Source organism: Gadus chalcogrammus, chromosome 2, assembly GCF_026213295.1.
Source record: "Gadus chalcogrammus isolate NIFS_2021 chromosome 2, NIFS_Gcha_1.0, whole genome shotgun sequence".
Lineage (NCBI taxonomy): Eukaryota > Metazoa > Chordata > Actinopteri > Gadiformes > Gadidae > Gadus > Gadus chalcogrammus.
The window spans coordinates 1,464,283-1,488,659 of record NC_079413.1 but is presented as its reverse complement, the minus strand read 5'-3'; the positions used below and the strand labels follow the sequence as shown (position 1 = coordinate 1,488,659).

Genomic DNA, 24,377 nt, shown 5'->3' with positions numbered 1-24,377 from the left:
ATTCCGCCCTAATCGACTCCACTACCCGTTTGGACTCACAAATAGATTTGCGACTGAAATAGATTTTGCGTTGTAAACACATTGATTAGTGAAACGCACGCCACGCTACATTTATTTGCAGATTGATTTACAAAAAGTATTTACTATCGTCGTTTTACAAGGGCTTTTCTTCCCCAAACAACAGATGAGGAGGATGCGTGTGTGTGTGTGTGTGTGCCGAAGAATAAAGTGGTATCATAACAGTAAAGTTGATTGTGCTCTTTTAAAAGAACAAACTAGGGCTGGGTTTTCCCCAAAGCATCCCATAATGACAGCGAGTGCTCTGTTACCATTATACTCCGCTTATTTTAATATGAATAGTCTTGGGGGAAATAAGGCTGTGGTTTATCCACAGCGAGGGAGAGGGGGGGGGGGGGGGGAAGGACAGCCCTGGTGTGTTTGTGATATGACGTGCGGGCTCGCAACGCCCCCAGAGTATCAGGTGTAAACTCTTTCGTTCTACTCCTGTTCAAACCCTTGACACTTGACATTTTTAAATATCAAGCCCTCCAGACGAAGTAACTGATTATAGCATCGAAAAACTGATTATTCCGCGACTCCGAACCGGATCGTGCAGTCGCCGATATTAAAACGCAAAACAAAAGATTCTGCGGCCGTGATACAACAGAGGACGTAACAAGCACCGCATTATTTGTTTTTTTTAGGAGGATAAAACGTGTTTGCGATCTCCACGTCCAAGTCGAACTCACAGTCATCCAGCAGGTCAGAGGAGCCATCATGGGGCCGCTGTGGTTCTACGAAGGTTCTACGGAGGCCTGTGTGAGGCCAGGGTCTCTCCGAGTTCTACCCAGGGGGTGGGGGTCAAGGGCGCAGGTGTCCCGGGAACGTACCTGTAGTGGTCGGTTCCGGCATGGTTTTCGGGTAGGTAGGTAGGTCGTCCTCTCTACTCGTCCTCCTCGGCACTTCTCTAAGAATCTGTCAGCTTCCCAGTCCTCCTCTGCCCTTTTATCTGCCCCCCCCCCCCCCCTTGCCCATCCCCCCAGTGGTCACTTATGCCAGACACACTCACACACACAGACGCACACACACAGACGCACACATCACACACATTCCCTCTGCGAGACAAGGAAGGGAGGGTGACAGAAGGACTGTTACTCGAAACCTTGAGTGTGTGTGTGTGTGTGTGTCTGTGTGTGTGTGTGTGTGTATGTATGTGAGTGTGCATTTGTGTTTGTGTGTGCGAGTGAGCGCGCTTGTGATTGTGAGCGCGCATGTGGGTGTGTGTGTGCGTGTGTGTCCGAGTGCGCAAGTGTGTGTGAGCGCGTATGGGTGTGTGTGTGTGATCATGTGTGTGTGTGTGTTTGTTAGCGCATGTGTGTGTGTATGTGTGCCAGTTTTTGGAGGGGGGAGGAGGGGAAGGAGGAGGAGGAGGAGGGGGGGGGGGGGGAGGAGGAGAATGAGGAGAAGAACGGCGAGGAGGAGAATGTGGCAAAACGCCTGAGGAAGGCCAGGACAACACTCTTTTATTGTCCCTCCTTAAATAGCTTCTGGTAACAGGATTAATTGGCAGAAGAGCCGGTGCGTATCTATCTGCGTGGGGATGTATATATCGGTGTCGCCGCTGCCGCCGCGGGAGAGACGTCACCAGGAGGAATGCCAGGAGTTCACAGCAGCAGCCTTGTGATTCCCAGGGTATGACCATCTCGCCCGGACCCCCTTGTGGATTCACTGTCAACATGGCCGCCGTGTAAGGGCCCTCTACTGTTTACCGGGTCGGAGGGAATGAGGTCAGGAACAACAAGACACAACCACACACAAACACACACTGACACACACCGACACACACATCCATCCAGACATACGTACACAAAGGGTGCCGATACAAACACACAGTAGTGGAAAATACATGAACACATCTTTTTTCTTGAGCTAAAGAAGACCTAAAGCCCCTCTTCCCGTCGTATATAGGGCAGCTGTTCTTAATTGGGAAGTGGTTGAATTCCGGGTGTGTTGTGACAGTAGACTCGTTTATTTATTTCTCTATGCAGAGTTTCTTGTTTTCTCTGTATATCTATTATCTATTATCTCTCTCTCTCTCTCTCTCTCTCTCTCTGCATGCGCAAAGACACACACGCACACACACACACACAGTCCAGGCGACAGGTCAGATATATCAGGCTTGGTGGTGTTAGTACTGTATGCTGAGTGCAGCACCATGTTGTGCTGCTCATGTACATAAAGGACAGAGGAGACCATCAACATGTATAAAGTCGACTCACCAAGCCGCTTTTCCCCCGCAGACGACAAACCCAAAGCGTTCCTTTACTTGGAGCCAGATACCCTAGATGGACAGAGATTAATGAAAGGCTATTTAAAGCGAGTGTGCAAGTTGATATTTGCTCAAGGTGAACAGGATGCCCGGGAGGAAAATCTGGGAGGAGGATTTCAATGATTCAAAGATGAACTCCACCGGTTCCCATTTCATATCTTAGTAGTTGGACTACTTTATCATTTATTAGGCTTACATGATCCAACTGAAACCGATTCCCAAACCCGATGGACATGCTGTAAAGCCTTCTATTGACTTTGGAAGGTCTTGCCCTAATCGTATAAGTGTTTAATTGACTGCTATTGGACACCATCTATAAAGTTAATGCAATATCAGCATGCAACTCATTATAAAAGGATTTGATTATACTTCAAAGTCTATATTGTGAACAACACAGACATTTGTAAAATATTTTTCGAATCGAGAGCAATGCAGCTATACGAAAAATTACACATGTAAATAAATTGAAGAGGCAAGGTGTAAGATAAGCCCCATCGTAGTCGGTGGGAGACTTTCAAAATCCCCAAAAGATAAATGCCAGCGTTCCGTCTAGTCTGACTGACTCTTCAACCGAGTGATGCGAGCAAACGTAGCTCGTCTGGCTGGGTGGCGTGAGTGGGCGGGGTTTATGGTGAGTGGGCAGGGTTTATGGTGAGTGGGAGGGGTTTGGGGTGAGTGGGAGGGGTTTAGGAGTGTCCATAGTAAGAATCTTGTAAACAAGGACAGAGGTACCAGCTGACCACCATTTTTTATTTGTAGAATAGGCCTATATCAGTTAAAGGATGTGATTTTATTGTTAATGATTGAAATCGATCAGCATTGAACACTTATGTGTCTGACTGAGGTTATTTTAAGCCACAAGCTAGTTTAAATGTTACAATTTCCACTTTAAATACTTTGCAATATTAGCATATTCTCTGTGTATTTCAGATAAAAGTTTTTCTCTGCTATTTCATCATCATTCTGAGTTGATGTCGCGGATTAAATATATCCAACTAGACCATGTGTCGGGTTTTTGTTTTGCTTGGGCGTTATTTTAATCAAAAGGTCGCACCCATGCGCTCAGGGGGTGAAAGATATTGTGCATGGCAAGGAGGCTGAAACCAGAAACCCATAACTAAAACACGCAGTGAGCAGCACCGCTGATTGACCGAGCCATCAGTCCCTCCCGCTGATCAGGGGGAGGGGGCAGTCGGAGAACCAATCCATTAGCCAGACCCCGTCTCCGGCGCACATCTGCTGCCATGAGAGATCGGGGCGGCACTCAGTTAACGGATCAAGAATACGAGGCTTGTTCGTAAGAACACACCTTCATAAATAACGTCCACTAGACTGCAGCCCTGTGAATGGAAATAATAAAGAAAATGTAATTAATATCAAAATTTAAAATGTACATTTTAAATTGATCAAATCAATCTATCTCTTTTTTTCTATATTGTAGCACTGCCTTTTTTTATGAATATATATGTACTTAATTCTTCTTGGACTTTTTAGGGTTATATCGTTATTGTTGAAGGCACTTACTGTGTGCCGCTTTTGGCAGAGGCGTATGACTAACAAAAAAGACAAATAACTGAAATGTAACGTAAATTAAAACAAAGCACAACACACGACAACACTGTCTGTCCCAGATGTGCACCAGGGGGACTTCACATCAACTGAAATCCATTTTTCACTGAAGTCAAGCAAACATCTATTAATAGTTTCGGGGTTACGGAGGTGAACCGAAAAGCAAGTCTTAATCCCGCTGGAATAGGCGCCCATATTTGATTTGACACAGCCGACTATTTAGGTCCGGAGGACATGGGGGGAGGGGGGGCCGAAACCATTCACCCCCCCAAGTCCGGTCGCAGCTCCGTGTAAATATACATGCTTGAGACTTGACTCAAACAGGAAGGTGACACCATTGTTTAGCGCGGCGACAGAGAGTAATGTGCTGACCGAGCCGGAGGGAATAGCTACTGTACAGACCTACATAGTTTCAAAGTCGGGTCCTGGGAGGGGAGCCGTGGCACGGTCGCCATATGCTCCGTGCAAACGAGGTCCCTTTGAACCAAATACATACAGGCTCCGCGACGGACAGCTAACCTATTAAATTGGTTAGGTCATGACAAAGATATTTGCTGATGATGATGATGATGATGCTGATGATGCTGATGATGATGATGATGAGGTCATGGCTAATGGTTATTGTTTGTTGTTGTTGGTGGAGATTGACTGTTTATAATGACAGCTAATGGTGATGGTGAGGACAGTAATAACCGTGAGGCCCAAACATGAAGGTTGAAAACAGGCCGTCTGTGGACCGCTAAATAAATCACAAGAGGCCCTAGGCTGGGATTATATTTATTGACTTATTTATTTTTCGCGACCATCTGCCGACCGTGTGGTTTGACTTGCCATCATGAGGCTCAAAGAGGCTAATTGGATCTAAGCAAACACGTATGACTATGTTGGACAACACAGGGGTCACAGAGGTCACCAGGAACCTCAAGGGAATCGTAAAGGGTCACGGTCAGGACAAGTGTAGTGTAAACACCCACGCTAATGCATCCATAGCCACTGAGGATATTTATCAAGTGTTTCTTAACTCTACAATTACAGCAAGACAAAATGATCCACAAACAACATCATTTACATTAAAATAAAAATGTATATAATGGAGCACTTTAATTCAATAGAATAAATAGTTAGATTAAAAAAGAGTACGCCTGTGGTATACCTTCGGGTTAAATAGTGTCATGCAAATGCTGGTATAAAATAAATAATATTAGGCTAATTAGTAGTAAACAAAAATACTAATTTAGGACGGATGACATGTTGTGTTCGGTGTACGGCAGCGCCATCTTCTGGAGGATACAGGCCACTGCAGGGTAGACGCAATACAATAATGAATCAATTATCTGGATTTGTGTGGACTATGTACGCACAATCAGTGATGCTCGAACCGCCACCAAGTTCATATGTGATGGATTTCACGGCTGTCCTGCCCCACTAACCAAATTGTGGTCTTATTAGTAAACCAAAAAGAGACACTTGATTGATCACTTTTCAATGTTTCCGCTTAAAAGGTTTAGGGTTATTTTCTAAATCGAACTAAATGATAGCGGTGACTTAAAATTGCCGTATTCCTTTCCCTGTTTGATGTAATTTTAATGCAAAAAAAAAAAACATCATATAGTAGTGCACTTAGATACGAACCGCTACAGGGACTTTAATTGTGAAAGACTCAACCCGGAAGTTCTTCGGCAGCTCATTTATCGTCCTGTAGTTCCGAAAATGGCGTGTTCATTACCCATTAGGATCTCAATATGTTGTAGTGTTGTACTGCTAATATGCACACATCTAGCGAGCGGTAACAACGGCAGAAAGGTACGTTGTCGTGTTTCCCCTAGCAATTATATGTGAAGTTAAAGATGCTAATGATGCTAATCACAAAGAAGCTGCACCTGTCAACCACTGGTTAGCCTGAGGAGCTAACATGCTAACGTCAATGGCTGACCTGCTAACGGGGGTCTGCTCGTCTTTATCCTCAGGTCGGAGATGCTGTGGACACTGAGTTCAGTGGGTTCTCCGTGCCTCTGGAGCACTCGTTTGAAGTCGGTGAGTTCAGTTCGTCCTCTGGTCCAGACGGAAACGAGCATGACTATAGAGAGACAATATCTCAGCAAAACCTCAGTTTCTATAGACTGCCAATTACCGAATAGGGAAGCATCGTTATGCATAGATCGCTATTGGACATGCATATAGATCCAAGTGTGTGTGTGTGTGTGTGTGTGTGTGTGTGTGTGTGTGTGTGTGTGTGTGTGTGTGTGTGTGTGTGTGTGTGTGTGTGTGTGTGTGTGTGTGTGTGTGTGTGTGTGTGTGTGTGTGTCAATTTCAGTATAAGGAAGCATCGTTATGCATACATCGTGTGTTTTCGACGTCGTGTTTATGTGTGTCTTCCTTAGACCCGACCACAGTGTCAACATCTTGATGCATGTCTGTACACTCTTGCCCTAAATGTGTTGTGTTTCTCTGTATTTCCGCAGATGATCTGGCGACGTTTCGGGTGCGCGGGGCCCTGATACTCAAACCTGGGAGGGAGCCGGCCGTGTCACTGTCTCAGAACCAGCTGTCAGAGGAGGACAGGACTAAACTCAAGGTGAGGCCGCGTTGTGAGGGGTTTATAAAATGTCAGTAACTCGGGGTGCCGGTTAATTATACAACATCATTAGACTGGGTAGCCCCGCCCATTCTGCTGCAGATTTGAGTTCGCCCTGCACAAGGGTCTGGAGAAGAGCAATACATTTCTTTCTGCTTCCATACGTTTTTGCGGGAGCCAATCACCAAGCTGGATTTTCCCCGTGGCGCGCTATTGGCTGGTTTAACACAATGACGATAGGGTAGCATAGGGAAGCAGCCAATCGCGTACTGAGTCATTTGAACTGGCCCATTGATCACGCCTCTTGTGCTGAAGAAAATGACAGCAGCTTCCCCAGACCAACGTGCAATCTACGATTGATCTTGGTCTGGCAATAGACAGACTAGGGATGGGCCGATAGTCGATTCTATCGACTATCGACGATAGATGGATTCCATCGTCGATCGTCTCAATTATTATTATTATTTTTTGGAAAAACAGCGCTGTGGTAGCTATTTTTACAACTTAAAAAGCCCCGCAAATTGTAATTGAAATGAACTGGCACCGGTGGAAAACATACTATGTAGCGCTGACCTGCCGTATTCACTCACTGCTGCGAGAGGAGAGGGGAGGGGCTCGAAACCTACCGGTCTGCTCGCACGGCGAAATGACATCACACCCCGCTGCACCATTTCCGGGTCACAGCTGTGGTACATGAGCTGTGTTCGAAATCGTTCCCTATTCACTCACTCACTATTCCCTATAGTGTTCATGATATAGTGCACTACATAGGGAACGAACAAACGAGAATTCGGACACTACGCTGAACATTTCTAAACGTCATTTGCGTCCGTAAATGCGCCGGGCATTTGTGTAACGCAGACAGATGTGCCCAGATCATGTAAACAAACCGGGCACTTTCGAGGAAAGCTGGAGGTTGTATTGATGTTGAATGTTACATTTCCTTGAACAAGGTTTTTCTTATTAATTTTGAATGTTATATTTTCTATGTTAAATCCCAAATAAATTGTTGATATTTCTAAACGAAAGCCGGAGCCGCTTCTTCTCCTCCGGAAAAACACGACCTCATTGAATTGTGGAATATGGGAGTAACACGTAGGGAACATCATATGTACACTCAAATTTGGGGTATTTTAAGTGCACTATATAGGGCATGAAATTAACCAGTGAGAATTCGAACAACACTACAAAATGGCGAGCACCCTATGTAGTCATATGCTCTGTAAGGTGACCTTGGGTGTCTTGAAAGGCACCTCTAAATTAAATGTATTATTATTATTATTATTATTATTATTATAGTGCACTATATCCGTGATAGGGAACAATTTCGAACACAGCTACGAGCTGTGTGTCATCAGCGTGTGTCATGACAGCACCGACGTATCGAAACTTAAATCAGCGGAGGCTCACGCTGGTCCAAGGGGAAGACCATCGTTCTCGATTTTAAGAAAAAAATAGAATTATTATCAATAATAATTATTATAAAATTATTATAAAGTTGCCCCCCCCATAGAATCGACTATCGGCGATCGTTAGGGGGGCGCTATCGGACGATGGAAGCTTGTTGACGATTGCCCAACCCTAAGACGGACTACAACATCATGTCTGATGTGCGTTTTAGTGCAAGAGCACTCAGACCATAGAGCACTCAGACCATAGGTATTTTTTTTACCTTGTCAAGCAAAGTGACCTGCTGGCTGAAGTAAGGGCCTCAAATCAAAACATGGCATTTTTTAATCATTTCATGTTTCACAACTATCGGAGATTCACTCTGACTGAGCTATGTCGCATAGCGTGTGACTTACCACGTGATCTGTCCATGTTCCAATCTGGAATGAGCTCTACCGGAAGATGGCTAGGTGTCAGAATGACGAGCATCGACGTGGAGTTCCTCCATAAACTATGGGAGGTCCACGAGGACACTGTTTATCAGGGCTGGGCGATTAATCGAATTTCGATCTCGATTTCGATTTTAGCGTCAATCGATCACAAGATTAACATAATCGAGTTTTCGATTATTCTTTTTATTTATTTATTTTATTTTTTATAGAAAGAATAGCTGGATACATATCTGTACATTATTTTAGATTTGAACCTTTTCTTTTGGACCACTTTGTGAATTTTTTAAGGTGAAATTTCAAAGTTCTCAGCTACAAAGTGTTTTTGAGAGAGACATGCTGAATAAATACATCTTCTTTTCAAACTCCACAAATAATCGTTTGAATAATCGTGATTTCCATATTGACCAAAATAATCGTGACTGATTTTCTCCATAATCGAGCAGCCCTACTGTGTGTTAACCTGTTGTACCGTGTGCTGATGTGCTCCCTGCAGGAGGTGGCAGCAGTGGACGGCCTGTACAGAATCAGAGTGCCCCGCGTGTCTCTGCAGACGGACAGGATGTCGGAGAGGCCGATGGAGGGGCACCTCTCTGCCTTCGTCAGAGCAGTACGTTCCTCTCTCTGCAGAAACCACAACACAAACAACATACTTCGTCAATAGTATTATTTTTGGTTTGGCTGAATCTGCCTGATATGGCCGTATCTAAAGAACTTGTATTTGATCCCTGGCTAATAACGGAGGGACTGAAGCCTTACGAGAGCCAGCCTTTGTTTTCCAAGACAAGGTCTGGGATTTATATCCTGGCTGGTTTCTCTCATACCGAACTACAACCAAAATATAACCTGTTATCCATTCTAATGGTAGAATGAATATAGCCTATGAAAAGATATCAGATCTTCTGTCTTAATCATACGGCTGTTAATCTAACGAGACAACACAACTGATCAGACAGCGTGGATCTGAGGACCAGACAGTGGCAGTGTGACAGTTTCGAGTCCACAGACCCCTACGACAAGCCTCAGTGCAATGTGAAAGCTGTATTCAGAAGATTCTTTCACCCAAAGTTATTCATAGATCGGATCAGTTGAGTCCAAAATTAGCCTCCAAACTCAATACGATCAATTAAATTCCCGGGCCCTGGTAAAAAAGACGTCCGTTCATAACGCCTCCCCTTCCCCCCCGGCCCCCTCTCCAGTGTGCCATGGTGGAGTCCCACCTCAGCGACGTCATCACCCTCACCACCGACGTGTCGGGCTACCTCATCGGGGTGTCCATCGTGACGCTGCCCGGGGCGTGCCGGGGCAGCGAGGTGGAGGACGAGGTGGACCTGGAGGCCTTCAACACCACCCTGAGCGTCATGGAACCCATCAACGCGTCCCCGTCAGTCTGACACGCAAGGAGTTCAGGGGTTTATCCCCACTTGATTGGCCGATCGTTTTGAATATAGCTCTCTATTGCAAGACCCTCGCTCTGTCTGTGTGTCTATATTTAAATGGCTAATTTTCTTAAAGGCACAGGTTCTGTGTGTGCCAGAACATAACGTCTCTATTGGAGGATTCCGATTGACATCGAAAGCTGCTATGCATCATCGGATATAGCCTGGATATTGGTGCCAATTTGTTGTACATTTGATTTTACAGAACATTATTGGGAATTAGTAGAGCGCTATATTGGGACCCAGAATCGGTACACTCGTATTACATAACAAATGGAGACGCCCTAAATGGGGCACAAGTGGACGACCAATCAGAACACAGCCTGAGTATTGCTTTGTCTCTCTCACACCATCCTTTTTCCCCAGACCTGAGACGGCTCTGTTTATCGAACGCCTGAACATGGAAATCGAGAAGAAGGGAAAGAATCCACAGGAGCAGAAATCTTTCTTTGCTAAATACGTAAGTGGGCCCAACTGCAAACACCACTACATTTGAACTGTCTCTTTGTCTCCCCCCCCACCCCTCCTCTCCCTCTTCCCTCCAGATTGGCTCCTCTGACTGTACAGGGACGATAACACAAGCGTGTATGCATTCATCTGACCTTATGCATCGGCTGCATAATGCCATGTAATGATTTGGCACCAGAGCACGTTCCTCAGACCTCTGGGGTATTAACGCGGCCCGCGCAGGCAAGAGGCGGGCCGTTCTAGAAGGACAAGGGCAGCCTTGCAATCTGAAAGCCTTTTTACGAGCATTTTAAGAATGGCGCATAATTATTTCTGAGATATACGGTGCATATTTTTAAACGTTGGTCCGACTTTTTGTCCCCACTGTGGGATTCAAGTAGATCATGTTGATACTGTCAACACAACATTATGCAGAATGAAGGGCCTGCTTTCTATTCAGGCTCAAGTATACTCTGAAGACAAGTCAGCACTATAGCACAAGGCCGGTGAACCATCGGCAAAGAGCTGTCATTTTCAGCGTACTTGTGGTGGTGTTTCATGGGTAACTTAAATGGAATGACCTGGACTCGAGTTCGCCTGAACTATCGCTAAGAATTCTGGCAATCGTTGTGAGTAGAGTTAGAATACAGAGCAAATAGAGGCCAGTAACCCTTCCCCCCTTCCCCAGTAACTGGACACCAGTACCCCCCCCCCCCGCCCCCGCCCCAAAAGGACATGCAATCATTGGTGACTGGTCGCACAAATGAGACCAGATTAAAAGATGATGACTGCTGGCGGAGGAGCTCAAATCTGGATAAACCGGGCAGCCCACTTTATTTACCCTAATTTGATTCCAACATCTTGTTGCTGGAGATGGGGCTCTTTAAGTGAGACCTCACACAACCTCGGCCAGCAGAAGGAAACTGAAGTGTCTGTGAAGGATTCAAATCAACACAAACGGCCACTGTATAAATACTTACTACACCGAAACACTTGATACACTTAATATAAACCGGAATCTAGGCAGTGTTCTGGTTTCTGGTGCAGCTCTGTGTGGTCTCCTCCCAGAAGTACCGCTGGGTCCCAGACCAGTGGTGACTCACTTGCATGCGCTGGTAGGCAAAGTGCACCAAAGCACACCTTGGTGTCACCTCTTCGCCCAATGCTCGCTTTGTTTTAGTCCCGGCGCCTCCTCTGCAGTCCAAACAGAGCAGAGTTCCTGCTGGTCGGCTGTGAGTAGACCCAGGGTCTCTGTCTGCCTCCTCGGCCCGGAGCGTGGATGTACTGCAGCTCTCCCCTACACAGTCACACAGACCCTGCTCAACACATTTCTTAGAAATCCAGGCGGCCGAGTCACACAACTGCTTTATAAATGTGATGTTTTCTGTTTAGTTATCTTCGAGCGCACAATTTCATTCTAACCCAAAAAAATTTAGAATAGGTTATTTGATTTGACGAGATAATTTTTTTTGCATAACTTTTTTCTCTGAGGAGGGATTGTGTGGCTTCTACCAACCTGTGTCTGCTCTGTGATGTGCACTGTGCTGTCTGACGACTGTGTGCGGCGCTGCCTCCTGCTGCCGTGTGTGCTGACTTGCTGCTACCCTGCTGTGTTCCAGTGGTATTTGATTCTGGGAGGTGCTATCTTCCTCATGGTGTCCAGTTCGGCACAGCCCCCAGCAGGGGGGGCCGGAGAGCAGAGCTGATTTCCCACTCAAGTACTGTTCAGACTTTTGGCACTTCAAGCTACACACTCTGGCCTGTGTTTTGTCTCTCTTCCTCCTTCAGCGAGTTGTGTGTCTTTTAACCTCTGGGCGATGTGGCTAACTGGAGCTCGCCCTCTAACATACCACTCATCACTCACCCTGTTCCCCCCCGTCTCCTTCCACGGTCAAAGTCAAACATCCTCAGTGGGATTCTGGTTTTATTACCGGAATACCAAAGAACTGGTAATACGGAATCTGACCAGGTGTATATCTTGCTAAAGGTAATCACTGGATTGCTTTAAGTTCGCATCTTTTAAATATTAAGAAGCATTATCAAAATTGCACTAATAAACAATTGTCATGCAGGATGTTTGCACGGTTTGGGCATTTGACCGTGGGAGATTTGGATGTTCTCCATCACGTTCAACCGTCTCTCCATCACCTCTAACACTTTTTCCTCCTGTTGTCGCAAAAATAAATGGCTAGGACATAATCCGGGATAAGGGAGTCAATTGTTGAAACGTGGAATCTGAAGTAGTTTGACACTAGGGTTCAGTAACGGCAGTTAATTGGCTGAACATTGATTCCAGGAAATTATAAATGTGTGAAACAAACCACCTGAGATTTTTATATTTTTCTTTGCTTCTTTCTTTCTTTCTCCAGTGGATGTACATAGTGCCTCTCGTTCTCTTCCTAATGATGTCGGGCGCCCAAGATCAATCTGGGGGAGGAGCCAGTGGTGGCGCAGCCAATGGGGGTGGTCGATGATTTTTCTTTTTCTTTTTAGTTGACGATAGTTGTTCAGGACGAAAGTTTTAATGGAGAAGTTTCTAACTGCTGTAAATAATGCTATTTAAACATTTCTCGTACAATTACAACACGCTGTAATGTCCGAACAGATTGTCTGCATAAACTGTTGTCATTTGCTGATGTTTTTATTCTAATAAGTAAAAAGTATTTATTAATTCCCAGTAGATACGTTTACGACTGACTGCCCCCATTTAGTCTTTTAACACGGCGCCGTTTAGCATTATCAACTGATCCTAACAAGTGTGTTTGTGTGTGATTTAAATTGCAATAAATGTCCCAAGTTAGCGGTGTGTGTGTGTGTGTGTGTGTGTGTGTGTGTGTGTGTGTGTGTGTGTGTGTGTGTGTGTGTGTGTGTGTGTGTGTGTGTGTGTGTGTGTGTGTGTGTGTGTGTGTGTGTGTGTGTGTCCCTCCCTCACGGCTCCAGGCAGCAGATCAAGTAATTACAGGCTCGCTATTTAATGTTCTTGCCAGGATTGACTCGAATGGTCCTGGTAAACAGAAAACATCCATCTGTTATGGCGGCTAATTGTAGTTATTGTTCAGCCTAGTGATATGGACCACATTCGGATTCAACATGAAATGCGGTCTAATTTAAGAAAAAAGTGCATGTTTTTCCTGTGTTCAGATTAATTGAAAGCCACTGTTTTTTTTGATTCTGTTTTGTCTGCAAATGCTTCCGTGATTAAAACATTTAATGTAACAAATGTGTCGCATTTGAAAATAACCCAAGAAATGCTTTGCTCCATTATAAAGGACTATATAGTGTCATTGTTATGTAAAGTTTTAAACTCTAAATAAAATAAAATTACCCTATATACCCATAATCCTTAAAATAAATTCCAGTAATATTCCAGTTTGGAGCAAGGCTCTAAAAATTGTTGTCCACGTATGTCAAATAAACCCAAAAGGATGGGGTCAACTTTTAGGTATAGATAAATCCTGTGTTGAAGTGATAATACCGAATGAAAGCGATCATTATTGTCCATCATTCACATGTAGCGCTTCAAATACAACCACTTTGTAACTTAATCCCTTTCCAGTGTTGGCGTGCGAACATCTCTCAGCGCTAGCCTGCCCTCCACCTGCCTTCCTCTCTGTCTATTAAGAGCATCAGGAATATACCACTATGTGTAGTCCTCGACCGAACATCAAAGATATGTAGCTCTAAAAAGTACACATTATAAATCCCTTTGTCGACAATTTGTAAACCGTTCTGAAGTCGGCGTGCCCGTGGGCCTGTATTTAGTCCCTACGTTCTGATCGCGAGGGTATAGCCTTTCCCTTTCTGGGGGCTCAGCGGGGGGCTTCAACGCTTATGTGCACTATGGCCCTCCATGTCAACAGCTCCCCGCTTCTCGGAATCGCCCCCCCCCGGGGACACGAACACAACGTTGCCCTGTCACCTCGGCCCATCTCTCCCCTCCGCACGGACCCCGCTGGCGTTAACATAGGGACAGGAAGGACAGCTGAGGTAACGGTTGTGGGGGTCGTCCGTTTGTAAGGAGATCCACTACACTGTCATGCGGGGTACTGAGAACCGCGGTGTGTTTGGCTTTCGTGTTGTCATGGCACCGCGTGACCCAACATGATTTTGACTTCTGCGTTACCATTCGAACAACAAACTGCTGCCTTTCTTTACCTTGGGGTAAGCAAAGGCGGCGACTTGCGTGCGTCACACACGATGAGTGTCGAACTACCACGAAACAGGTGATGATCCTGTTCCGTCCTCGAGCGAAAGTGCAATTGACCTGTCGCTAAGCTACGCCCTTAGAACGCAGATGAGCCAGTGACATTGCAGCCTTAACTATACTCGGACATTCGCTTGGACAACTCCATTGAAAACAACAGGGAGGAGAGACATAATATAACATTCAATGATGGATTTATGTTGTTTGTGTAAAAAAAATAATACATTGTCAAATGATGTGCTTCGGGTACATGTTACACGGACAGTCGGTATTCTGAGAGGCTGCGTAATGGGGTATATTTCGTCCCTTTTCCCAAGCCCCAACGGGACAAGACGAGGTGTGTACTGTAATGTGGATCAGACGGCATGGCAGGCCAGAAAACTAACAGCATTTAAGCTTGTCACCTGTATGTATTTTTAAGTTTTGAATATACTCTCCTCTATAGCATAATGTAGTCCCTTTCGATAGCTTCTGGAAGAAATTAAATAATTTCTCCAAAACCTGCTTTGATATACTGTCAGCTGACATTTCTCCATATGTTTTAGTTATCTAGTCTTTTTTTTTTTTTTTTTTTGTTCTAAATGGTAGCGACGGGGGGGCGTGACTTTGCGACAGGTCAATTACTGGAATGGAATTCTACGCGTTTGCAGCAACAGCAACTGGGGGAACCATTAGAACCGACCAACTGATGAGGGGCGCGGCGCAAAATGGGCCCAGCGGGGCCCTGAAGGGCAGCGATAAGCCAAGATAATCCGAGTGCCATGGGGCAGAAGGTTAAATATTTCACCAGTTCTAACTTATTTCACTGATCACCGCCAGATGATTTTCGCAATTGATGATGTGCTCATCATCAAATGATGGGTTGGTATTATTATTGCCACACTTATGGATTCCTGGCGTCAACAACAGATAGCTATTGCAGCAGCGTGCTGCCATGATGGACCCGAATAAAAGAGGGGTGAGCGAGGAAGTCTGCAGCACTTATTACTATGCACATGAAACAAACCACCGCCCGCATGCCCCGGCTGCTCATAAACCTCTTCGCTTTCAGGCCCTCGGATACCGCGGACGTCACCATGATACCGGAGGGGGGACCGCCGGCTGGGAAGAGAGGCTGATTTAGGAGCTGTGGCAGGGGTTTATGTTGCACTAAACTTGTGGGGACTGTTGATTTTGGCACGGTAAAAGCCTAACGATCTTAAGCTTCGGGAGGGGTAGTTAATCATGAGCTATAACTAGTCAAAACCTCTGTGCCTCCCTCCCCGGACATCCTAAACGTCAACACACACTAAAGCTTTTTTGCCCTGTTCCATGATGGCCTCATCTCACGTGGATATAAAGAATGGACAGCAGCTACCGAACTCCCATAGTAGAATAGTTACGGAGGCTGTGAGTGGGAGAATGCCTGGCAGGACGTGGGTCAGAAGGAGAGCTACCTTAATCACACCCGGTGCAGTGCACGTTCCAGACGTTTCTGTTCAAAATGGGCCTGTTGCCTGGCCTCCGATATCGCTGCTTGCAGCTTTCTGGAGGGCGCGGCTCATCCAAGAAACGTCTGAGGACAGACCTACCACCCTATCATATTGAAATGATAAAACTGATTGGAGATGATGGGGAAGGGGCGCTCACTTGTCAACAGCGGGGTGCTAGAACGCCAACGAACGACTGAACCAAACGAAGGAACGCTAAGCGATCTGCCCCACACCTAGTGCAATGTCCGTCCTTCAAGGATTAGGCTTCTCACACTTAGTTTATCCCTCGTCTAAACATACATTTCACCCCAGCGATGCTAAGCAAGCATGTAATGAACTTCTATAATTGGCTATTAAATGAGTGGGCCAGTTGTTGGCACCAGAACACTTGCTGCGTGTTCGGGGATGTCCCCCCTCCCAAAAGGTGGTGCTACAATACTCTAAGCCTTTCTGTTGACGGTGTTCGCCTGCTCGGTGGTGACGACAATTATCTATTAGACACACCACACTCTACATGATCTGTGCGTGTATATGCGTGCGTGTGCGCGTGTCTAATAGATTCCAGCGTAAATCGGGCTGTTACACTCAATTAAGATTCCTCTTGTAATAGCTTGTGTCCCCGAACGTAGAGGCACCAGTCCAACAGGAAGTTCCTTCCTTTGAGTGCTTTTTAATTAAGACATGCACTGATGAACGAGAACATCCTCTGTTGCAGAGGAGGTTGAATTAGTAGTTAGTGCTTATAAGGGAGGCGTAGGGGGATATAGAGGGAGGAAAGACGCTCAATCTCTGCATTATGAAACGTATTTTTATTTTTAACCCAAGGCGTTCCACAGAGGCATGTCCCGTTCCTTATGAAGAGATTAGTCAAACTATAACTCTAGACGTTGTGTACAAATACGTCTGCGGCAATAAGACGCTTTGGGGGCAGAGTTCACCATCTTCAGTATAGTCTTTTTGTGATTAATTTCTTGGGAATAAGACACTGAACGTAAGTAAGTGACTGAGCAGCATATGACGCAGATCTTCTAACAGATCATTTCACTCACTAATGACGGGTTGACTGTCATTTCCCCAAAAAAACACTATATAGTGTTATAACAATGTATGATAATCTGCTTGAATGGAACAGATTTAAAGAAGTTTTGTTGTTTACATCGACATTCTGTCATTTGGTTGTTTTAGCAAAGCAAGCATCCCGCAGGGAAGAAATACAGGGAATGAAAATTCAATGGATCTACACTCTTCTGGTGCTCCGAATGCGAGTCAATGGGGAGGTAGATCCCTACAATTGCGCCAGGAGTGTGATTGCGTGTGAGACGTGTGTGTGGTCTTCACCTCTCACCCCTAACTCAGTGCTGGGTGGTCGATCTTCTCACTTTCCAACAGCAGGTTAACACTTTGGATTTGGATTCCCTAATACGATTTTGTGCATGTCATTGCATGTGTGCATGTGTATGTCTGTCCATCTACACGCGTGTGTGTGTGTGTGTGTGTGTGTGTGTGTGTGTGTGTGTGTGTGTGTGTGTGTGTGTGTGTGTGTGTGTGTGTGTGTGTGTGTGTGTGTGTGTGTGTGTGTGTGTGTGTGTGTGTGCTTGTGCGTGGTGCACACTTGAACCGGCCTTGTTTGTGTGTGAAGGAGTTTGCATGCCTCAGATATCCGGCGTTTTTCCTTGTCTCCATCGGACACATCCTTGGAAACCATCCCTGAAGTCGCAGGAGTTTCAGGTGTCAAAGCCATCTAGCCTCGCCGCTATCATCGCATCCAACCGCGATGTTCCCCATCAACGGCCCGGGGGGGCATCGAGCCCTCCCCCCTGCCCCCCCCCCCTCCCCCAAGCCCCGCCCGAGGCCTTCCCCCTCACCCCTCCTCCCCTCCTCCCCACCCTTTTTCAGAAGGGAATATAAGCGTTCTTTCGGAGGTACGCCGCTACAATTCGCCACCAAAACCGTAGCGTTAGAAGTAAAAAAAAAGCGCCAACGGAGCCATGCCTGCACCAAAGAAAGGAGGTAAGAGACCCTGAGCAAGGCAAATATAGATCAATTAATTAGTAGATTCCTGTCGGAAGTCATTAAAAGGTAAAAATGTCTTACTTAGATGCAGATTTTATTTATTATCGACAGTTTTCAGTTCAAGCCATATTATGACATGTTATATGGATGTTCTTAATTTGATTCGTCAAAAGGTATTGTTCTTAATGTGCGTTTTACTGTGTGAATCGAAATAAAATTCAGAGCTGTAATATCTACAAATCTAAATATGGGATGATACTGAAATGCAACTAGAGATAAATAGCTATTATGTTTGTAGCTGTACAACGAAATTACCCTCATAGTATTAATAAGGTTTCATCCTATCTTAATAATCGTAAATGTGCTCTTCTCATGTTTTGGATCTATTTGTCATCGTTTACCAATCACTAGGTCTTATTTCATATTTATGAAGTGTGTTTGCCACTGATCATTTGTCGGTTCTATGGCACCAAACGACTTTCCATTGCCAAGTCCATCTCTCATGTCACCAATTGGCAATGTGTCCGCAATCAAAACAAGCTTCAACGATCTACGTTACTAAGTTCGTACATGTGTTCTCAGACGGCGGGTATCCCATACTTTCCAGTCTCTCCCCTCATCCTCGGCACTTTCTCATGTCAATCCTATGTGACTCCCTGGATCAAAACCAAGGAAAATATTTTTTTTCTCCATACACCCAATCAACAAATCCCCTTCCTCTCACAAATAGAGACCGACCTCAAATCTCACCGAGTTTCCCCAGGGTAAGGAGGAACTCTAGGTAGCTTAGTGATACCTCCCAAGGACCCTCCACATCTTCACTAATAACCTCCGCTGGCACACAGTAATGAGCTGTGAAATGCTCAATCATAATTGAACTCCCAGAATGCATCAGCGTTTCGCTGTTATTCACGGCTGTGTTGTTCTTCCTGCGCCGTTTTACCGTGCCGTTGCAGACGGCCCGCAAGGCTTCCCCCTGTGGGACTCATCGAGCAACATATTGTGAGAAAACCGTTAATAGTTTATTAATTCACCATGTAGCATCGGATTAATTTACCACACTCTATCCGGCTGGCAAGTCCAATTATTTTCTGAAATTAATTGAATTAATTTTGTCTCCGTTGAACCGCAATAAGTAAGAAGACAAGTGGAAGAATTGACTGCAGGAATTCTGTTTTTTTATGCCCTACTGCTACATCATCAACACTTCCGGACGTTCCAAGATTACCAAATGATTATATTAAGGCATGTCTAGGGTGACAACGTGTGACCAATTCCCTCTCCATGCTATCGGCCGCAATTCATTTCCTAGCCCTTCATGGCGACCCCTCAGCACCAGCAGGGCTCCCGGCCAGGGGTTGAGAGCCCCCCGGGCGGCCCAGGAGCCATTAGGGGCACTGAGGCATCCTTAATCTCCTTTCACTTCCCCCACTTGTCCTCGTCTCACTGATCCCACCGGCGCAGCGGGACACGGCGATCCGATACGCACAGCTCACTCTCCTTTTTGAGATGGGAATCATCACTGACAGGTCTGCTGTCATTCAGTCGCAGATGGCAGGATGTGTGTGTGTGTGTAAGTGTGTGTGTGGGGGGGGGGGGGGGGATTAGAAGGGTAGATCAGGAGGCGACGGTGGCGGCGGGGTACATATGGAACAGGACCAGTGCTGACCGGTAGCATAATTCCACACAGTAATACACGATACATGGACACACGACAGCCATCTGCTCAAACTCTGATCGACGCCCGAAAAGCGCAGAGGTCCTAAGCAGGATTTTGATTTGGAGATGCTGATTTGTGACATGTTTACGGTTTTGTCATCGTCGCCTGTGGTTAAATTTTCCACCAATCTGCCAACACACCCCCACAAAGCCCCCCGGACCTGCCTTTCCATGTCTCTATTGGTGTCCAAGCCATCCATCATGTTTAAGTATCTGTTTATCCCTGTCTGATCTCTGTGGCCTTGCGCTGTGGATCAGGGTCAAACTAGCGGCTGTCCTGCCAGTGCTTATATTCTGCATAGGCTCCACAATGCGGTAAATCCACCCTGACCTTTACCGAAACCCCCCCCCCCCAACCCCCTCCCCCCTCCGCTAAGCCCCATCCCTCTCCACAGCCTTGCCCCAGTCAGCTAGATCCATCATTAGGGGGTGACTTGAGATGTCCACCTCATCGCTCATCAGTCTGTCAGACAGACATTGCGGCCTCATGTAGCAACCTCTTTGATTCCCTTTTAATGGCCCTTCCGATGCACCTCCGTTGCCAACCTCTTCCCCCGGATCTGCTCCTCACATTCTGACCCCCTATCTGATTCTTCTGTGGAATCCTCTATTCAGGGAGCCCATGCTGGGAGAAAGAGAGCTGCTCTCACCAATTCCAGGGAATACTATATGGGCCCCCTTCTTCTCTTTCCTGTTTTTTTCCGATCTCCTTCCACGCTTCTTCTAGCTTTACAGAACGCATCTGCTGCTGAGGCCAGGGTCTGCATGTGACTTGTTGGCTGATTGATTTGGCCACGCTCATAACAGGGCTGTAATAGCATTCATCTTAGCCACGGTCTAGTTTCATTATTAATGGAACATGCCCTGCCAACTCCCCAGATTTGTCTAAAGTCTTATCAGCAGTGAATGTTAACACGTCCAGAACCTTTAACGACAATTTGTTACATTACTCAATTGGCTATCATGAAGTCACAAACGTTGATGATTGGCCAGATTTTGCAATGCTTTGCTTTTCTTGCGCCCAATGTCAGGTCCAGTGTTTTAGTCTTCACAAGTCCCGCCTTGTTCTGTCCTCAAGTCATCTGGCTATACTTGCTCCAAATCGCTGGGAACGAATGCTAGTGGTCAGATTTCCACTTTGCTTAGGCAAGATTCCAGGGGTAGGTAATCCTCTGGAACCGAGACAAAGCATTTAGACGCCAACACCTCTCTCTCTCTCTCTCTGTAGGTGTCTCTCCCTCTGTCCACCCCCCCTCTCTCTCTCTCTCTCTCTTGCTCTCTCTCCCTATGTCTCTGTGTGCCTCTTGCTCTATCTCACATTCTCTCTACTTCTCCATGGTTGCTTAGCTAGATCATGATCAATGGCCAGCTCACTTTCTCGGCTGCAACAGCTCCATTAATATGTGTCAACGGTTGCCGCAGAACTCTGTGGTGGCGAGTTTGTCAAACGAGCATCTGGTTGATCCTTCACAGCCTCTTATCAATCTCCCAGTGGTCAGGTGTCATGCTTACACCATTTTTTTAATCCGCTGAAGGCCAATTACGATAACAAACACTTGGAGCTAAAGCCTGTATATTGTGCGCCTTCAAGCAGAACATCTGTTCGTCGTAAGCACATAAATATTAAACAGATATCATAACATATGGAAGCAACTTAAAAAACAGTTACATTTATTCTGATAAAACCCCACGCAGACTGAGATAATATCTCAACATCCCCGGAATAAATTAACGATGACCTCATATGGAAGTGTCACGCAACCGTGGTAATGGGTCTAGCCTAGCGAAAAACCATAACGCTTTGATAGGTGAGCACCAGGGATTAGACGGAGAAGGATATGGAGAAGGTGAAACGGTAACTCGAGACCTGCCACTGAGCACCCTGATGACAGCTCAGACCCCATGGGAACCGGGGATGGATATGGGATTTCTCAGGATGCCAAAGGACAAACAGAAAGCCGTAGATGAAGTGGAAATGATAAAACTTGTTTTATAATATAACAGTGCTTGCCCAGCTTAGATGAGGTTACTGTCCTGTTACCTTTATAACAACAGAGCTTCTAGTGCCACACATTGTGGCCGTATTTTACTGGACCATGTATCTGGCTGCGGTTTGTCCACTATGGTGCTGTCCTGAGGGGCACCTGCTGCGTTGAGAGCGGGCATCGATCTAGGTCTGATTGAACTGATGGTAGTTTGCGTTGCATATGCATCCATCTAGATCATGGGGGCCCTTGCCTACAGAGACGACACCTGATTTGACCGTTATTGACCAAAACCATACCCTACGACGCAGGTCTAACTAATGGCGTTACAGAATTGAATCGGGTAGGGTGTTTAATCTAGGCCTAAATTAAAACGTTACGTCTTCCTTTTGAATACCGATGACCACTTAATTTTATCAGATTGCGTGGTCTGGGGGTTGCGCTACCTTGTGCAAACTACGCATGTTTGCAGTTTTGTTGTGAAGTGACTTGGGCACCAGATGAACTGTGTATATTTAGACCCTCAGGCCCCACCTGTCAGGGCACCACCATGGTGGAAGCTCGCCTACTTGGCTTTCCGGGTGCTGTAACCTAAAGCTCGGCAGTCCTGGGTAAACTGTATGCATCAGTGTAAGGAGAGCGTGTGTCAGGTGTCGTTCATGCCATCCTTGTTTTAATAGCGATAGAGGCGGCGTGTCATCGGGAATGCTCCGGAAAAAGAATGGAGACTGGAATAAGAATGGAGAGGCTGTTGGAGATTTGATCCAACCATTGCTTGCATGATAATGGCTCATGGCATATGGCTTAATAAAGGCACGCCATTCCAACATGACAGCCATTGGCTCTCATTTCACTGTTTTCTAAGTGGCACACAAGCGCTGCTGCAGATGCAAACAACCTAACCCCGAACAATTATTTTCATCTTGTTTTTCCTCTAGGAAAGAAAGGCAGCAATGAAGGTAAAACCTCCTCAAAGCAACATTAACATGTTGCTTTGGGGAAGTCAATGCATTGCATTGGCTTTGGGGAAGTCAATAATCAAACACAGGTGGTCCATTTAAATTGGCAGCCTGAATGGAGTACATCATGAATATTCCTCTGATATATATTTCTTTCATTCTTCTCCCTCAGTTAAGACCCCCCCTTATGACCCGAATCTCCCGGAGCCCACCAACAGGGCTGACCTGTTGAAACGTAAGGATAACACATCATCTCTGACAACTAAACATGCAAGACTTCATCAAAGCACCTCAATTATACGCCAGCTGTTATTTTTACACTTAGACATCCTGAAAGTTTTCTGATGGTACTTCTTTATTCATTAATCCTATTTCTCTTTCCCTCTCGGTTGTTCCGCCACTTTACTCCCTCAGACTGGCTGCCCCTCACCTTGGATGAGAAGACCGCCATGAAGCTTCTGTGGATCTCAGAGAACGGGACCAAGGTGGCCCGGACAACGGACGCCGTGTGCCCGTACCCCAACAGACCAGATAGATATGACAACTCCCCACAGGTGGGGCCCTCCGTTGAGATCTGGCTGTGGTTCCCTCCGACCACAGTTCTTCAATAGTCAGACTTGTTGAATGACACGATTGACCAAATCTATTATCGGGTGTCAGGTGAATGAATGAATTTTGACAGGGTTTGAGAGCGGAGGTGTATTATAACCTCAACGAAACGAATGAAGTCCCTGATGTTCTCTCCTCTCTCCTGTGTGAAGGTGCTCTGCAAGGAGGGGATCCTGGGCTACCGTGGGTACTGGGAAGTGGACTACCAAGGCTGGGTGGTGATCGGCGTAGTCTTGGAATCTGCCAGCCGCAAGTCCTCAGAGGGCAGCTGTGGTCTTGGGGAGAACACCGGTTCCTGGGGGGCCGGCTGGGCCGGGTCCTCCTACAACATCTGGCACAACGGGGAGAACGTGGACGTGCAGCTGCCTCTCGTCTCCACCATCGGCATCTACGTTGACCAGCCGGCCGGCATCATCAAGTTCTTCATCGTGGAAGGAGAAGGCGAGAGGGAGGTGAGGCTGCTCCACAAGTACAAAGCCAAACTCACGGAGAAGGCGTTTCCCGGGCTCTGGATCGGCACCAAGTCCCATTGCATCCTCCGGAAAAGCGACCAGTAACTCGGCGACAGGACGAAGAGAGCGAGGATTGTAAATTGAGAGATAGCATAGAAGAGGAAAGTATCTCGTGTCCTGGTAACAAGTTACACAGTTACGCAAGATCTGTGCATAGTACCGGGTGCGATTCTTGTTTTAGGTTCTCTCATGAAGAAAGCTTATTCTGTATGTCCATAAGGATGCCTGATCAAATAATTGCTACTGTGTACTTAACGGCGCATTGGAATAATCGTAGACATTATGGGCAAGCTAGCTGTTTTTGTTAGAAGTAAGCCTTCTGTAAATCTTGCACGTTTGACTTAGATCATTTTATATTTCTGTTCATTTGTTGATTGGTTTTGGTCAATAAATAACAATGTCTAATTGTTGCATAACTGTTACTGACTAGTGATTTCAAAGCGCCGATATTATGCCACCAGGTGTGAGTGTGATTAGCCATTACAAGCTGTGTTTAAGTGACAATCACACTCACACCTGGTGGCATAATATCACCCCTTTAAACTACGAATCGTTAGGAAAGAAAAATCCTTCGAAACTCGAAAGGCCGACTGACAGTGGATTGGACTGGGATAAATAAAATAGCCCTGGCATTTGCGACCCAAAAGCCCTATTTCAGAACTCAACACCAACCCCAATTGTTAACATGAAATGCTTGAGATAAAACC

General features: G+C 46.0%; 2 protein-coding genes across 4 annotated transcripts; both read left to right on the top strand.

Annotated features, from left to right (window-relative positions):
• Nucleotides 1-5,569: 5,569 nt before the first annotated feature.
• Nucleotides 5,570-13,532, top strand: emc10 (ER membrane protein complex subunit 10). 2 transcript variants are annotated; one of them, XM_056610882.1, is made up of 8 exons: nt 5,570-5,701; nt 5,866-5,932; nt 6,361-6,473; nt 8,808-8,921; nt 9,511-9,695; nt 10,117-10,210; nt 11,817-11,915; nt 12,567-12,658. In XM_056610882.1, the coding sequence occupies exons 1-7, from the start codon at nt 5,609-5,611 to the stop codon at nt 11,901-11,903; spliced, it is 753 nt and encodes a 250-aa protein (XP_056466857.1). In that variant the 5' UTR covers nt 5,570-5,608; the 3' UTR covers nt 11,904-11,915; nt 12,567-12,658. The 2 variants fall into 2 exon arrangements, with proteins under 2 accessions (XP_056466857.1, XP_056466852.1); XM_056610877.1 differs by lacking the exon at nt 11,817-11,915 and having other exon boundaries at nt 12,567-13,532.
• A 4,284-nt stretch (nt 13,533-17,816) lies between these two features.
• On the top strand, nt 17,817-24,057 carry zgc:195001 (uncharacterized protein LOC567531 homolog). Of its 2 annotated transcripts, XM_056610981.1 has the most exons (5): nt 17,817-17,883; nt 22,529-22,549; nt 22,722-22,784; nt 22,964-23,103; nt 23,311-24,057. In XM_056610981.1, the coding sequence occupies exons 1-5, from the start codon at nt 17,862-17,864 to the stop codon at nt 23,713-23,715; spliced, it is 651 nt and encodes a 216-aa protein (XP_056466956.1). In that variant the 5' UTR covers nt 17,817-17,861; the 3' UTR covers nt 23,716-24,057. The 2 variants fall into 2 exon arrangements, with proteins under 2 accessions (XP_056466956.1, XP_056466961.1); XM_056610986.1 differs by lacking the exon at nt 22,529-22,549 and having other exon boundaries at nt 17,820-17,883.
• Nucleotides 24,058-24,377: the final 320 nt, after the last annotated feature.